The sequence below is a fragment of the Trichechus manatus genome, unplaced genomic scaffold, assembly GCF_000243295.1.
Source record: "Trichechus manatus latirostris isolate Lorelei unplaced genomic scaffold, TriManLat1.0 scaffold00060, whole genome shotgun sequence".
NCBI classification, from domain to species: Eukaryota; Metazoa; Chordata; class Mammalia; order Sirenia; family Trichechidae; genus Trichechus; species Trichechus manatus.
This window is the reverse complement of record NW_004443996.1, coordinates 14305509-14323188: the sequence shown is the minus strand read 5'-3', so window position 1 is coordinate 14323188 and position 17680 is coordinate 14305509. Positions and strand designations below refer to the sequence as shown.

Sequence of the window (17680 nt, the reverse complement as noted above, 5' to 3'; positions counted from 1 at the left end):
CGGCTTGGATCAGGAGCACCGTAGTCCTCTAAGTGACATCTATCTATCTATCTATCTATCTATCTATCTATCTGACTATATATATATATCCTATTGGTTCTGTTTCTCTGAAGAACCCTGATCAATGCAAGAAGTGACCCAGGTTGCCAGGGTTGGAGCCACATTCCACTGTGTCTTGTTCTTCTCAGAGAACTAATAGATCATTTCACAAAGATGTCATCACCTGCCAGATAATGCTAAGTTGCAGCCAGGATAAATTGTCTATTAACCCCCCCCCCCCCCCCCCACAAACATTACAGGTAGGCCTACAGCAGAATGACAGCAGAGACAAAGGAGACTTGTGGCTAAGTGTCACTGCAGGAGACTAACCAGACAGATAAAGTCCCAGCCAAAGAGCTATCCTTTCCTCTCCAGGCCCTAGAGTTGAAGGTGGGGAGAAGGAAGGTAGTCTGATTTTTTGCAGAATTCTCAAACTCTAGCTACAAATCACCAAGGACTAAAAATAAAAATAAATTTTAAAAATGTTCTTTTAACCTGGGTTTTCCTTTTCCAGAAGAGGATTGGGTCGTGTTACAACACTTTCTCTGTTGAAAAAGGTCTCTGGAGCCAGGCGCCAGGTCTGAATTCCAGGCCCATCACATACTAGTTATATGACCTTGAGCAAGTTACTTAACCTCTCTAGACTTTAGTTTCACCTTTTGTTAAAATTAGGGATGATAATAGCGTGGTGGTGTTATGTGATTTAAATGTAAGGCACTTCAAACAGTGCCTGTCACTTAGTTAAGAATGTTCAATACAAATGAACAATTTCCTGTTTTTCCAGGCCTCCACTTCCTCACTATCTGCTTGCCCACACAGTGCCTACAGTTTGGTCACCCCGTTTCTGAGACAGGTCTTCTAAAGCCCAGAGAGAACAAGACTGGACCAATACTACACAGAAAGATTAATAAGATTGGAATTAATTGCTATGGGATGATTTGGTCAGTGTTCTTATCTACTTCTTCTCTCCTTTAGGAAAAAAATGAGCATAGTTTTAGGAAACCTGGGGAGGAAATACGGCTGGATCCAGATAGGATGTAAATAATATTACGAACAATGACCACTTAATATGTGTCAGGCACGGTTCTAAGTATATTCTGTGTATTATTTCATTTAAACCTCACAGCAACCCTATGAGGTGATGACTATTATCATCATCTGCATGGAATGGATGAGGAAACTGAGGCTCCAGTACCCACATCAACTTAAACCTGGGGTTTGAACCCAGGCAGTCTGATACCAGAGCTGGAGTGTGCAACGACTATACTATACTGCTGTCCATGTAAAGTGAGGAAGGCAAAAGGGGAGGGGAAGAACACAGGACAAAGGAGCAAGATAAGTTCTTTTTGAAGTAAGTAGATTGAAGCTGTATAGTGTTTTGGTTAGGCCCTAACTTAATATCAATGGTTAAGAACTACCTGGGTTTAAGTCCTACTTCTACTACTAGTTATTGAATCTTGTTGGGCCTCACCTTCTTCACCTGTAAAATGGGAATAAAACTATTTCTGAGAGTTGTGACAGAGCTTACAGGAGATAATGCATGCAAAGTACCCAGGGCAATACTTTAACACAGGAAACCAACCTGTTGCCATCCAGTTGATTCCAACTCACAGTGACCCTATAGGACAGAGTAGAACTGCCCAACAGGTTATGGAAGCAGACTGTCACATCTTTCTCCTGAGGAGCAGCTGGTTGGTTCCAACCATCAACCTTTCAGTTAGCAGCCAAGCGCTAAACCACTGCACACCAGGGCTCCTTTTTTAACAAAGGAAAGCACTCAGTAAATAGGAGCAACTGATGTCATTAACTGCACCCTGCAGGATTTGCCTAGCAGTACATCTCCTCTGCCCTTTCTCAGGGAAAATGAATTAGGAAGGAAAAAAATAAGAATAATAAGTTGTCCCTTTTACTTGGCAAGATGGCAGAGCACGACCTGACTACTTGAATCACACATTTTTTGGATTGGCATCTAGTTGTTCCACTGCTTGTGTTTTTCTCCATAAAGGAGATATATAATGAAAAAGAATTATTACAAGGGAAATTGAATCTTCTTAGTGATACCAACATGGTAGACTTTGCTATGGATATACAAAAACCTTTATTCCAATGATATTCCTCATGCTTTAAGAGAAAAAAGAACCACAGTTCTTACACAACTGAAACAACTTCAGGCAGAAACAGAACCAATTGTGAAGATGTTTGAAGATCCAGAAACTACAAGGCAATTGCAGTCAACCAGGGATGGTCGGATGTTATTTGACTACCTGGCGGACAAGCACGGTTTTAGGCAGGAATATGTAGACACTCTCTACAGGTATGCGAAATTCCAATATGAATGCGGGAATTACTCAGGAGCAGCAGAATATCTTTACTTTTTTAGAGTTCTGGTTCCAGCAACAGATAGAAATGCTTTGAGTTCACTTTGGGGAAAACTGGCCTCTGAAATCTTAATGCAGAATCGGGATGCAGCCATGGAAGACCTTACATGCTTAAAAGAGACCATAGATAATAATTCTGTGAGTTCTCCACTCCAGTCTCTTCAGCAGCGAACATGGCTCATTCACTGGTATCTGTTTGTTTCAACCACCCCAAAGGGAGCGATAACATTATTGATCTCTTCCTTTAGCAGCCACAGTATATTAATGCAATTCAGACTATGTGTCCACATATTCTCCGCTATTTCACTACAGCAGTCATAACAAACAAAGATGTTCAAAAACACTGGCAGGCGCTGAAAGACCTAGTCGAGCTTATTCAACTGTAATCTTACACATATAAAGACCCAATTACATAGTTTGTTGAATGCTTATATGTTAACTTTAACTTTGATGGGGCTCAGAAAAAGCTGAGGGAATGTGAATCAGTGTTTGTGAATTACTTCTTAGTGGCTTATCTTGAGGATTCCAATGAAAATGCCCGTCTCTTCATATTTGAGACTCTTTGTCTCATCCATCAGTGTATCAGCATTAACATGCTGGCTCATAAACTGAACATGACCCCAGAAGAAGCTGAAACGTGGATTGTGAATTTGATTAGAAATGCAAGACTGGATGCCAAGACTGATTCTAAATTAGGTCATGTGGTTATGGGTAACAATGCAGTCTCACCCTATCAGCAAGTGATTGAAAAGACCAAAAAGCCTTTCATTTAGAAGCCAGATGTTGGCCATGAATATTGAGAAGAAACTTAATCAGAATAGTAGGTCAGAGGCTCCTAACTGGGCAACTCAAGACTCTGGCTTCTACTGATAAACTTTTTTTAAAAAAGATGAAGAAGTAAAAGAAAGATGCAACGATAAAACCATTACATAAAGTGTGACACACATTTTAGAAACAACAAATTGAGTATAAATTTTGAAGAATTTGAATAAAATTGGCTGTTTCATTTAAAAAAAAAAGAATAATAAGTTGTCCTGAACATGAAGAACTTGGCAGAATGAAAGTTCTAGATATCCTCTCCCATCTCCCTGCTGTGTGGGGGGAGCGAGGGTGAGCACCATATTATTAGCATCACTATATCCTTCCTCAAGGAACAGAGCCCAGCAGGCTGCCCCTAGTCTCTAGTCACTTACAGCCTGAGTCAGAACTCTCCTTGTTCTTAAGGAGTTTTGTTTTTCCACTTCATTTTCACATATGTTGCTTTATTTCTCACATCAACCTGTGAGGTATTGGGAGAAAAGGAAGGAATCACAGATGATTTGAGTATCTTCCATGTGCCAGACATAACGCTGGTGACTCTAAATCAGTGATTTCATTTCATCTGCACAATAAAACTGTGAAAGGGTACAGTTATCTTCACTTTACAAGTGATGACCTGAATCCAGTGAGTTCCTTTTTTGTGTGTACATTTTCCTCTCATTCCATATATGCAGCACAACCCTGGCCTGAGGTTGGGTCCTGTGGGAAGTTTTCCAAAGCATTCTGAAATCTCACTGTCTTCAATACAATGATCTTTACATCTGTCTCAAGGCCCATGAATTGAGACTAATTTACCCCCAATGGGTCTGAGATCAAATTATGACTTTGCTGCTTATAAGCTATATGATTCTGTGCTAATCACTTAACCTGTTTATTTTCTCATCTCTCAAATAGGAATCCACCACCTGTCTGTCAGTTTGTCCTACTGTGGTGGTTGGCATGTTGCTGTGATGCTAGAAGCTATGCCACCAGTATTTCAAATACCAGCAGACTCACCCATGGTGGACAGGTTTCAGCAGAGCTTCCAGACTAAGACAGACTAGGAAGAAGGACCTGGCCATGGTCTTTTCAATCGCCTCGTATGCATGCAAAAGCTGGAAAAGAAAAACGAACACTGAAGAAGAATCGGCACATTTGAATTATAGTGTTGGCGAAGAATATTGAATATATACCATGGACTGCCAAAAGAATGAACAAATCTGTCTTGGAAGTACAGCCAGAATGCTTCTTAGAAGTGAGGATGGTGAGACTTCATCTCGTTTACTTCGAACCCGTTATCAGGGGGGACTATTGCTGGAGATGGACATCTTGCTTGGTAATGTAAAGGGTCAGCGAAAAAGAAGAAGACCCTCAACAATGGATTGACACAGTGGCTGCAACAATGGGCTCAACCATACCTACTATTATGAGGATGGGGCAGGGCCAAGCAACGTTTCCTTCTGTTACACATAGGGTCACTATGAGTCGGAACTGACTCAAAGGCACCCAACAACAACCAAATGGGAGTAATAACACTTCCTACTCCACAACGTGGTGAAAATTAAATAACTTACATGAAAGTGCTCTGTAAATTGGGGTGTTTCATGGAAATGTTATTTAAAACAGGATTATCAGTCAGCTTAATCTGAAAAGAGCTCCAGCAGGATTATGAATGTTTACATCACTGATCTTCAATGAAGTAGGATGCCAGAACTGCAACTATGGTTGGTGACTTTGGGAGTGTTGTAGGACAAGAAAAGCAGAAATTCCCTGAAGTGCTTGTTGAGGAAATGGTCTTTGCTGTTATCAGTGTATAATTTATATCATTCGTGCCCTGGTGGCGCAGTGGTTAAGCATTTGGCTGCTAACCAAAAGCTGGCAGTTCAAATCCACCAATTGCTCCTTGGAAACTTTATGGGGCAGTTCTACTCTGCCCTATAGGGTCGCTATGAGTCGGAATCGACTCGACAGCAACAGGTTTGTTTTGTTTGTTTGTTTTTGGTAAAGACATCTAAATCCTTTACATCACATGCCTCTCAAAGCAGTTTTAGCTACATTATTTTATTTGACACTCACTAAAAACCCCAAGAATTAGTCTTTATCTATTAAAATTGTTCTACTTGCTTTGTTACTATCTTCCCCTTCTGAGAAGTGGCCCATCTGAATTTGCAAAATCCTTCCCATCTTCCCTTTAAGGCCCATTGCAAAGGCCACCTTGGTCCAGAACCTGGCCATAAACCCCTAGATCAGTCTTCTTTCTGCTTTCTGAATCCACACAGCACTGTGCACCTTATGGTGCCATGTATTCTATTCATTTATGTACTTGTCTTAACCTTCACCCCTCCTCCCCCAGCTTATCACTAAATTCACAAACTCTTTGACAGGGAGAAGTAAGGAATGATTTCTTTGTTGTCGTTTTCTGTCAGTCCCATTTTTAAAAGCTTTTTATTGTGGAAAATTTCAAATATATAAAACAAGTAGGGGGAATAGTATAAAGAACCCTCATGTACCCATGACCCAGCTTCAACAATTAGCAACAAAGGAACCGTCTTATTGTATCTATACCTCCATTCCTTCTGTCCTCTTACTTTGGATTATTTTAAAGCAAACCTCAGGCATCCTATCATTTCATCCTTAAATACTCCAATATGGGCGTCATCTTTTGCATTTCTGTGTCCCCTATGATTGGAAGATCATTTGCGTCTGTGTTCCCTATGACTCAGCACATCAGAAGATTATTTCGAAGCTCCTACTACGTACCAGACTTTGTGCTTGGCTCTGGAGGTTCGGTGATTGAGTAAGACAGCGTTTGAGCTAGGGAGGCACGCCAGTACCAAGCCACGACGTTCCTAACCAAGAATTGTTACCGTACTGACGAGTGAGCACAGGGTGCACGTGGGAGCCCAGGAGTAGGACGTCGAATTGCACTAACTGAATTGAACCGAATCGGCTTTCTTGTCTCGTGGCGATCCTAAGTTTGAACTCGCCGCAAGGCGCGGGGTCTCCAGCAGGAGGCGCTGCAAAACGTGGAGGCTTGCTGGGCTCAGCTTCTGCCCGAGCCGACCAGCGTAGCTAGCGCGAGCCTTGAGTGTAATCTGCAAGCAACAGCGCCGCTTAACAGGTGAGCAGGACTTTGAGCGTCAGGGCCCGAGAGGGGCCCCGGGGTTCAGGTGTGGGACAGAGGCGCGGGGTCGCGGGGCAGGCCCAGCACCTGCTCCCAGGTCTTCTCGCCACTGCCTGCAGCCCCCGGCTGCGGCCAGTTCCCGCGCCAACTCCCGCTCTTCCTGATAAAATATATCCAAGCAGGGCACAGGACAGAGCAAGGAAACACCTGTTCCCAACAAGAAAGGAAGTAGGGGGAAGCCCCCATCATGTTTCCAATGGCTCTCATCGAGCCTGCTCTTGAAAGCCTTGTAAAAGCTCTCCCAGAAAGCCAGGGGAGATAATTTTTTCGAAAAGATCTCTATTTCTAAATCCCCTCTCCTTTTCCTAAACTGTACCTCCCTTTTTAAAAATGTCTTCTTTCCTCCGAGGGGTTTCCCACTCCTCTCAGACCTCTTAAGGCCCCCACCTTGGTGTCTGCAGGGACTGCCACCATTCCCACTCCCAAATTTTATAGCTACATTCGCCTCCGAATTTTTAACTTCCTCAACCTCCTGCCGAGCTACAGGTGGGGAGTGGGGCTTAGGGGGCAGCAGAACAAAGAAACCAGGGAGCCCCTGTCCCAGGCCAGACGCCTCTTCCGCAGCCTTCGACAAATTGGGGAGTAAGAAGGGCTCAGAAGTGCGTGAATCCCCGAGCCCAGGTCTCACGCCACTTTCCAAAGGCGAGCCCGAGGATGCGTGGGAGGTGGGGACGGCCCGCGAGCAGCAGACAAACAAACAGAACCCCATGGAACAGGCCTGAGTGGCCGTGGGCGCCAACGGCTTCCACGCACTGAGCTCCGTTATTTCATCAGCAGTTTCAGAAAAACCTGCCAAAAGCAGTTATGCCTCACTGCAATGTGTAGCTTTTTCCTGCCTTTTTTTTTTTCAAAATAAAAGAGGGAGTGAAACTCGCTCGCTGTCTCCCCCTCCCTCTCCCAAAAAGAGCCAAATGGATGTGAGAAGGGGGGGGGAAGAACCCACACACCAATCTCCAAGTGGATGCCAGTGAGGTGTGGCTTGTATTTAAATATCCAATATGTCAATGTAAGGGGAGTGGGTATGTATATAAAGTGCCATTTGCATCTGATAGCTTGAGGAAACCAGCTATGAGAGGCCTGGGGAGATGGATGCGGAGGGGAAGCGACACTTAGACTGAGAGCAAGGTCAGGAGGGGCGCGCTGCCCCACGCTCCCCGCTGCTGAGAAGTTCCTTGGACGCGAACAGACGTCGACTGCAGCTCGGAAGAGCGCGGAGCAAGAGAGCTTGCCAGCGCCGCGGAATCGCCCGCGCTCGACACTGGGAAAGGCAGTTCGCGCCCCGCGGCCCCGGCTCGGTCCGCGCGCCCCCCGCACAGCCCGCGCCGCCGTCGGCCCCGCCATGGCGGAGGTGGGGGCGGTCTTCGCCTCCTTGGACTGGGATCTGCATGGCTTCTCCTCCTCTCTGGGGAGCATGCCCTTAGCTGACTCTCCGGGTTTCCTGAACGAGCGCCTGGGCCAGATCGAGGGGAAGCTGCAGCGCGGCTCGCCTACAGACTTCGCCCACCTGAAGGGGATCTTGCGGCGCCGCCAGCTCTACTGCCGCACAGGCTTCCACCTGGAGATCTTCCCCAACGGCACGGTGCACGGCACTCGCCACGACCACAGCCGCTTCGGTGAGGACGCGGCCTGGAGGGACGGGAGGCGAGCGGACGGCGCGGTGGGGAGCCAACGACCCCAGGGGCTTAGGGCGGACCCGACACGACGGTGCGGACCTGAGCCGCAAGGCGTCAGGGCGCCTGGCACCTCGGACGCGTTGGGGGTGGGGGGCAGGGGCGCCTTGAAATTCGGCCTCTCCTTTCCCCACCCTCCCTCCCGAGGGAGCTAGGGGTTCGTTCTAGGAACTGGAAGCAGCGCCTCGGACGAAAGCAGGTGGAACTGGGAGATGGTGTAAGTTCTCGCTGGGGGATGGGGGGGACGGCCGCGGCTGCACCGCGGGGTCGGGCCTCGAGGGTAGCAGGGCTGTCGCGCCGATTGCCTAGAGCAGTAGTAGCCTGCGTGGGCCATGGGCGTGGTGGGCGGGCGGCCTGTGCCCGAGTCGCTTTTGGCAGGCAGGGACTGGGCAGCGGTGGCACCTGCCTACCTCGGGGTTGCTGTGCCCAGGGTAGGAGTCAATCCAGGCAGCACGTCATGAGCTGGGTACCGGGGATCTAGGAAAGCCTCCAGGGTCCACTGTATAAGAACACAAGCCCTGGAGCAGCTTTTGCCCTGAGATACCTCTGGACTCCTTGTCTCACTGGGGAAACCGCACAAATCCTGGCTCACTCTCAGCCCCAGAAACAGGTGTCTCCTGGTCCCAGGACAGGAAATGTCCAACCTCCATCCATGATTGTCTCTGCCCATCACTCTGTACAGCTTGTTCAAAGGTACAGCTGCTTGTCCCACATACAGAACGAATTACACAATTAATATAAAACTTGATCATATAAACGGAGATCATTAGGTTTCTAAACAAATGTGTTCACTCCTCAGCAATTTGGCAATTTTTATTTTCAACTTCCTATTCTCTACTAAGCCATTATGCAGGTGCAATGAGAGCTCCCTGTCCTTGCCCACCCCTCAATCCCCTAATGCCCTCTGTTTCCTCCCAAGGACTCTATAATCCAAGAACCGCACCTTCCACCCCAAGCCAGTAAAAGGCTCAGCCTACCCTCAAGCCTGACACTCTTCGCTTCTTTTTTTCACTCTCTCTCATTCCTCCCACTAAACCAGTCTATCCTATTCTCTATGCCTAGCTAGAGTTTCATCTAGTGTGCACCGTAAAAAATGGGGTGTAGGGGCCAGTTGCTGGGCAAGGCCAAGCCTAGCAAACAACTTAGGTTGGCCTTCCTTGCTGGAAGCAGACAGGAACCCTAATGAGGTCTATGTCATCTTGGAAAAATGCACTCAGAACTGGAATACAGTAGGTTGGGGGGGGGGGCAACAGAGGGATGCAGGTGTCTGTATAAACTTGCAGCAGGTTCTCAAAAGGGTGATGAGGTGTGTGGGGGGTGTTAACTTGGCTCGTTTCCCTTCCATCACTTGTGACTTTGCAGTCCCCTTTTGTTCCTCTTCAGAAGGAATGTGATTTCCACCCTGGCCTCAGAGCCTCCCAGAGGCTCCCAGAAATGGCCTAAAGATACTGGGGTAGCTCATTTTTTATAAAAAAAAAAAAAAGAAAAGAAAAGAAAAGTCATGAAATAATGGAGAAGTGTGGGGGTGGGGCAGTGAAGGTGGAGAAACTATGAACACAGCTCCCAGAGGCTCTAAGTGTTTGTCTGGCTGCATGCCTAAGCTGAGCCAAATAACCTACAAGGTCAACATAAATCAGTAATAGGCTCTTGGGGTAAGTGGTCTTTAATTACCTCCCTAAAGACACATCTTGATTTCTTTTCATCTCCCAGGCCTGCTAAGGGTGTTAAGTTTAAGGAGAAACCAAAGGAAATAAAACAGGCAGGAGGAAGGGATATTTTCACTGCTGCTTAACTGACTGCTTAATTTTTGGTTTTGCCTTTTTCGAAAAACACTGCCTGGGACCACTTCTGCATCACCTTTTCCCTTCCCACCTTACCTGACTTCCTGGAAATTCCGCGTATTTCCCGTAAAGGAAATGATAACTGCTCAAAGCTGTCTCTTTTGTAACCTCCCCTGCCAACTTTCAAACACATACTTACTCTTTCTCAGTTTAGCTTTTGGCAAAGAAAGAGGTGGCATTTGAGTTTGCTAACTCTCTCCTCCCTCCACATTTGAGTTAATCAGCCAGGGTATTCAATAAATCGAAACTTTAACATTCCATAAGTGCTTTAGCAGTCAACATTCCAGCAAGGTAAAGTAGGCCAGACTTTAGATATAAAATATTATAGATTTCTTGGGGGGAGGGGATAGTCTCCAAAGGCCATGTAAAGTAAATAGCTATTTGTTGTAATTGGAGACCAGGGCCCCCAAGGATTACCCTGGAATCCATGTGTTCAAAATGAGCCCAAGAGCAACCCCTACTCCAAATAATAACCTGTTGCCACAGCATATGCTCCCCTCACCCCCATCTGCAATCAGTAGCCAGGAGTGTTTGAATCCCTGCCTGGCTGGTGGAGTTTGCATGAGGTTCACAGGGATACTGACATTCCTGAGGGCACTGTGAACTGGCAGAGCAGAGGTTGGGAGCCAGACTGGAGGAGAGGCCTCTCGCCAGGTGGGATACAGCAGGCTCATGCAGCTGCTTTGGTTTTTGAGTAAGCTGGTTCTTATCTGGCAAGATGCCAAAGCAGCACTGTCTTGGCCCTAAAGATCTGACAGTGTGGCTAAGGTTGCTCAAGAGAATTGTGGAACCAGATTAAATGACACAATAGCCAGTCATCTAGATAAGTTCTGAAGCAGTGGGGCCCAGGACAGATCAATTTTGACTGAGGCCATGGGAAGAGAGGTGTAAGAAGAGAAGAGTCTAGAAATTGTCTAGCCTGAGGTGGCCAAGTCAAGATGAGGCAGAGTATAGCGAGGTCCTGGGACTTGAAAGGGTGAAAGTACTGAGGACAAACTTTGTCTACTTAATACTTTACCTCAACATTTTACTGTTAACACCCTCTCCAGCTGTAGCTGGGAAAATGTGGAAATGGCTTGTTTTCTCTCCCCCTTCGTGCTGGCTGAGATTCAGGAGAAGGTTTAGGAATATCTGTTCCATCAGCAAGTGCCACTGCGTTCCCACAGTTTGAATTCAGCTAATAGGAAAATTGGCAAAGAGAAATGATGCCCAAAGACAGCTGGGCAGGGATGATTCCAGCTGTTGGAGACCCCTGTTACGGGACACAACCCAACTGACTTCCTGTATGATTTGTCCTTTGGCATCAGGGTTAACAGAGAATTGGGGAAAAACTGTGGTGACTCAAATGGCCACACCTCTTGGGTTTCATGATTTGTTCTCACACCAGGTCTTGGACGGGGAGATCACAAACTGCCCTCTGCTACTTAATGAGCTCAGGGTGGTCAGAGGCATGAGATACTTATATAATGAGGGAACTAAGACTTGAAGTTAGGAAGTAATCTGCTAAAGAAAAGCAAAGAACTAAAGGCTCCAGCAGGTTGGTATCCCTCAAAGTTTAGTACCCAGAACTGAATCATGACCTGGTTTCTAGTTTCCTGGCCATACTGATCACTCTCCTTTGAATGTTCTCCTGTTTTTCTATATCCCTCTCCTGCAGGAAGTTGCCAGAATTAAACACAGTACTCTCTGTGTAGTCTAATCAAGGCAGAGCAGAGTGGGATAATCCCCTTCCTTATGCTAATTACTAGTCCTCTATTAATGCAGCCTTATAGCACATTAGTTTTTCCCCCTTTTTAAATTTTTTTACATTAGTTTTTTAATAATTTGCATCCCACTAATCACATACATACTGAGCTTACCTCAGTATGTGGCCATTGTTGTATATGTTTTGCTAAGCTACATTTCCCATTCCAAAGATGGGCAAACTTAAAATATATAATAAAAATGCACAGAAACACAAAATAACAGTATACACTTTTAAGAAAATATATATGGTTGCCTGAAGTGGGGAGGCAGATGGGAGCAGGGAATGGAAATAAAATAAAAACCCTTGCACAGACCAATTATGATTATGGAATATGAACTAAGGAGTATGATTAACTCAACTGTCTGCACTTGAGGCTCACCCTCCCCCACAAAAAAATCCCAAACAAAAAATCTTGGGGTTTAGGAACCCAAGTGCAGGATTTTACATTTATTCTAAATGTAAAAACTTATTTTGTTAGAGTCAGCCATTTTTCCATCCTCTTGAATTCTCTTTGAATCTTGATTGTGTTATCCCTCTCAGCTGTATATCTTCTGGAACTAGAATAAGCAGTCCTTCTATGTTCTCTTACAAGTCATTTATTAAAATTTTAAACAGGGCAGAACCTTGCGTGCAGCTAAAGATTTTGGTCCATTACATTAGTATTTGACTAACCCCTACTTGGCACTAGGTATTGTCCCTTCCCCTACTGCCGTCATGTGTCAATCTTTTCCCAAAGCTGCTTTTTTTTGTGCTGTGAGAGTTAGTAACAACCCGAGAATAAAACTTGGAGGATTTCAGTACTAGATGCCAAAGGCCACACCCTGAGTGTTCTATATAATGGCAGCAGAAGAACCTTACATTCTTCAAATAGATCCAAGTGGGCTGTGGAAATATGTGCTCCTAAAGCAACCATTGCATTCCTGGGTGGTGCAAATGGTTAATGTCCTCAGTTGCTAACCAAAAGGTTGGAGGTTCGGGTTCAACCAGAGGCACCTCAGATGAAAGGCCTGGCGATCTACTTCTCAAAAAATCAGCCATTGAAAACTCCATGGAGCACAGTTCTACATCAATACACATGGGGTTGCCATGAGTCAGAATTGACTCGACGGCAGCTGGTTGGTAAAAGCTGCCATGCCTGAACATCCATGCACCAGCCCAAGTCACTGGGGATCCTCAGGAGACTTCCTGCTGACTTTTTCCTTCTGCTCCTGTACCTTATTTCAAAATTAACCACTTAAATGTTTTTATCTTGAAGGAATCATTAATATTCCTTCATTTTACTATCCCCATTACATAGACTATTACCCTTAAGAATTGCATAATTTTGATAAGGACAGCCAGATGTGTGCTCATTTTATACCTTTGGGTGCCTCTGTGAGTCAGTCATATCAAATTTTGGTCTGTATGCTGAAAAACATGGGTAGATACAAGAAAATCAAAGACAAATCTAGTTGACTGATATGTCTGTATCCATACAGTAGGTATACTATCTTAGAACAAAATTGCAGAGTCTAAAGTATCCCCGGCTTTCAGTTCTGGGTCCTTTTTACCCTTTTAGTAATTGATTTCTTTTCTTTTTTTTTCCTGCTCCTGGGTAAATGAAAATGTTTTCAAATCCTCAGCTCTAACTTTGTCAGCTACAGGGACATTTCTGAATTTCTTCCCTTTCCCCTTAAAGTTGCAACATCTCAAATCAGTATCAAGTCCAGTACTACCTGCCAATTCTTAGCCCTGGATAAACTTAAAATTCTCAAGAGAGAAAGGAAGAATGACGGGCTTGTCAGCCAGGGGCTGTACTGGCTGAAAACACTTTTTAGGAGAAAGCTCTCACTAAGCCAAGTTTTGCCTCCTGCCATAAGCAGGGGGAACAAACTTAGTGAGTGGCCTGTGTGGCCTTTGTTAGAGTCAACTACAGGCAGTTGGAAATAGAAGAGTTGGCTTTAAGGACGTGGGAGCTGAGAGGATGCAAAACAAGTTCAGCCTAGAAGAGAGCGAGGTAATGCTGTGTGCTCTAGGGAAAAGGGAGGTGACTTTGTGAAAGACAGAAATCTGGCTTCATTCTTCCATTTAGATTGCTGCCCTCCCATTTCTTGAAATGGTAATATTTGACAGCAGTGTATCTTTTAATTATGAAGCTTTTGTAGCCAAAGCCTTCTCACAGTCTGTTCCTCATAATTGCCTAAGAGTGTTGAATAGAAGCAGAGATTGTTTCTTCCCACTTTACATATGGAAAACGAAGCCCAGAGAGACTGAGTGCCTACTCTGAGGTTCCATTCTTGCTGCAAAAGATAGTTTCATTGGGTAATTCACCAAACACACACAGGGCTAGCCTCCAGTTGGGGAAAAATAACTGGTAGCTCATGTCACCTGAACAGCTTCCTTTTAGCTTGATGTCAGAAATTGGAATAGCATTTCCTTTTTTGCTCAAGGAATCCTGGAGTTTATCAGCCTGGCTGTGGGCCTGATCAGCATCCGAGGAGTGGACTCTGGCCTGTACTTAGGAATGAACGAGCGAGGAGAACTATATGGGTCGGTAAGTTTAAGGTTTTCTTTTCATCGGAGGCTGTTACCACCAGTGTTTGGACCATGTAAACCAAAGGTATAAAAACATTTATCTAACACTTGAAAGCACTTTAGTCAACTGTAAACGATTAGTGTATTTTAGTCACTTCCTGGCTGCCCAGGGCCTTGCTACATTAACACCTTCGCTCAATTTTCTCCCAGCAAAACAAGCTTTTCTGTGATCCATTTGCCTTTGCCTTTTCTATTAGAGGGCTAGCTAGTCTGATGACAATAGTAAGCCCTGCTAGTTCATCAGTAGATGGTCAGGGTTTGCAGCATTAACCATCCAAAGGAGCACATCTGAATTTTAATGGGTGCCTAGAGGAGTAGCAGAATAGCAAGTACAAAAATAAGCAATGGAAGAGTTGGCCTTCAGACTGAGGATTCTGAAATTAACAACACAGTCCCTGATTTCCAGATTGCTTTAGCTGAATCCCAAAGGCCAAATGAAACAAACATATGAAGAGTAAGGGCTCCAGAGTCTGGTGACAGCCTTAAGCCCCCAGCTTGGACTGGGCTGGCTGCAGTACATTTTTTTCTATTTTGGAAGCTAGCCCAGTGCTGGGGAATAGTGAGTGACTTTGCTGACCTTAACCCTTTCAAGGGATCTCAACTCCTGGCTTTGACTTTAGAGTCACATAGCATGCTTTCTGGCTGCCTGTACCCAATGAAATCAAAACACATTTTTCCCTGACACCTAAGAGATAGGCCTGTCCCCAGCACTCAGTATCGGCAGCCCCAGCAAGTAGTATGGCGGCCGGATCAAGTGTGAGAAGAGAGGACAGAGGCAAGAGACCCAGAAGCTGCCAGCTTGAAGTAGCCAGATTGGAGGAGCTTTTCAGGGAGACCTTTTCTAAGCTTTCTAACTGACAGGCTTGAGACCCTTCATTAGGAGAGATCACAGCTCACCTCCCGTGGAGCTTTATATAGATCCAAGGCCTGTGTCAGTTGGCATGGTTGGCTGTAATCTCAATGGATTTGAACATCATTAGCGCTAAGTACAGAGAAGCTCAGTGGGGCATTGGTAGGCCATCTCCTCCAATCCCCTGCCTTCAGGAAAGATCTCACCTAACATATTCTTGTGTGGCTCATGAAACAGGATGAAGGAGATACAGATCGGAGTGTTCTGAGCTCTTTGGAATGAAGATACTGGAAGATAGGGCTGAAATTTTCTAATACCAATGTGCTATTGCTATTTCAGGGTTTCTCCACCGGCAGGGGGGGATGGGAGAAATAATCATTTAATGGGCTCTACTTTATCTTCTCACCCTCACAGAAGAAACTCACACGTGAATGTGTTTTCCGGGAACAGTTTGAAGAAAACTGGTACAACACCTATGCCTCCACCTTGTACAAACACTCGGACTCAGAGAGACAGTATTATGTGGCCCTGAATAAAGACGGCTCACCCCGAGAGGGATACAGGACTAAACGACACCAGAAATTCACTCACTTTTTACCTAGGCCAGTGGATCCTTCTAAGTTGCCCTCCATGTCCAGAGACCTCTTCCGCTATAGGTAATGGACCCCTAGTGTGACCTCTGTGACCCATATACTCTGGGGCCACTGTTGTTTCTGCAAGTACTATACTCATAGCTTTTAAATCCGTCCTTCCTATCAATTTAGATAACGGAGAAGCACTTACTGTTCAACTCAACCCAGCTGTTCCCTTGTTGTTCAAATTGTATATCAAGGTTGGGTTATTTTGGGGAGGGATATGAAGGGAGGGGGTGGGCTAGAGGGAATCTTGTATATACTTTTTTCTTTACTCATCCTCTTTCCCCTGAGGTGGCACAAGAAAGAACGGGGGCCCCTGCCAAGGGCCAGGGGTGTCTTGCCCCACAATCTAACCAAATATCTTGACAATGGGTAAATGAAAGACAAGGAATCTGCCACAGATGCTACCTACAGAGCTTTGGAAAAGTCTCATTAAGAAAATCTTTAGGGCTACAGCCGTGCTGCAAGCCATTCTTGCATTGGCTCTGCAGATTTCTCATCTGTCCTGACATGCAGTTTTCCTGCCGTTGGAAGTAGGAGATGGGGTAGGTTGTAAGAAAATGATATTAAAATGTAAGCATGGATACTGTGCATAAGGACAAACTATTTATGAAATGTATATGCTATTTATTTTATATATTTATTTATTTCAAAATAATTTTATTTTTAATGAGAGATGCTATGGCTGGATTTTCATCAGAAAGAATAAGGTCCTACTGAAATAGGATAAAATGAGTATTAAAGCTTTTATTGGCAATAAAATTGTCTTTATATTGTAACTCATTGTCTAATTCTATTGATTTGTACATTTTGTAAGATTAGAAAGTTGATTAGCTTCTTTCTTTCCAACTCATTAGAATTTCCTGATATAGGCATCACACTGCCTTTGCTAGATGATGATGACACCATCATCCAGTATATTAGCATTATCTAGGGGCCTTATTGAAGTTCTGGTGGTCCTTTCCAGTTCTATGATTTTAAATTTAGTGGCATATCAAAGCTTCAGGAAGGCCTCTACCAACAGCTATTACTGAGTCTCCCAGTTGTGCTTAGGACTCAACAAATATATATATATATATATATATATATATATATATATATATATATATATATATAAACCTGTTGCCGTCGAGTTGATTGCAACTCATAGCGACCCTATAGGACAGGGTAGAACTGCCACATAATGTTTACAGGGAGCAGCTGATGGATTCGAACTGTCAGCCTTTTGGTTAGCAGCTGTAACTCTTAACCACTGTGCCACCAGGGCTCACTGTCTCTCTCTCTCTGTATATATGTGTGTGTGTATATATATATATACATAACCCCTTACCATCAAGTCGATTCTGACTCATAGTGACCCTATAGGACAGAGTAGAACTGCCACATAGGGTTTCCTAGGCTGTAATCTTTATGAAAACAGACTGCCACATCTTTCTCCCACTGTGCGCTGGTGGGTTTGAACCACCGACCTTTCAGTTAGCAGCAGAATGCTTAAGCACTGCACCACCAAGGCTCCCTATGTTTAGGACTAGGTATAGGAAAACCTTCCTTTGGGACTTACGGTCCAAACTCCTAAGGTCATAAACCCTAATTGGTGGCTTCTTACTTTAGATAGGAAGATGAAGGGATTCAAAATAATCAATAGGGAGGTTGATTTTTTGAGCCAGTCAACTGCCTACCTGGGGACATTTTCCCACTCCCTTCTCTTCCCTGTACCACTGCTCAGTCGTAGAGGGGACCTGTCAACACACTCCCCTAAAGCAGTAGTTCTCAGAGTACATGGTCCCTTGACCAGCAGCATCACGTGGGAATGTGTTATAAATGCAAATTGTTGGGCTCTAACCTAGACCTACAGAATCAGATACTCTGGGGATGGGGCCTAGCAATCTGTGTTTTAACAAGCCCTCCAGGGGGTTCTGATGCACAATAAAGTTTGAGAACTATTGCCCTAAAGGAATGGTTTT

At 44.8% G+C, this 17680-nt stretch overlaps 1 protein-coding gene and 1 pseudogene across 1 annotated transcript; both read left to right on the top strand.

Annotated features, from left to right (window-relative positions):
* The first annotated feature begins 1957 nt into the window (after positions 1-1957).
* Positions 1958-3287, top strand: LOC101348864 (eukaryotic translation initiation factor 3 subunit E pseudogene; annotated as a pseudogene).
* Positions 3288-7738: 4451 nt separating this feature from the next.
* FGF16 (fibroblast growth factor 16) lies at positions 7739-15741 on the top strand. Its single transcript, XM_004378899.1, has 3 exons — positions 7739-8012; positions 14087-14190; positions 15496-15741. The coding sequence occupies exons 1-3, from the start codon at positions 7739-7741 to the stop codon at positions 15739-15741; spliced, it is 624 nt and encodes a 207-aa protein (XP_004378956.1).
* Positions 15742-17680: the final 1939 nt, after the last annotated feature.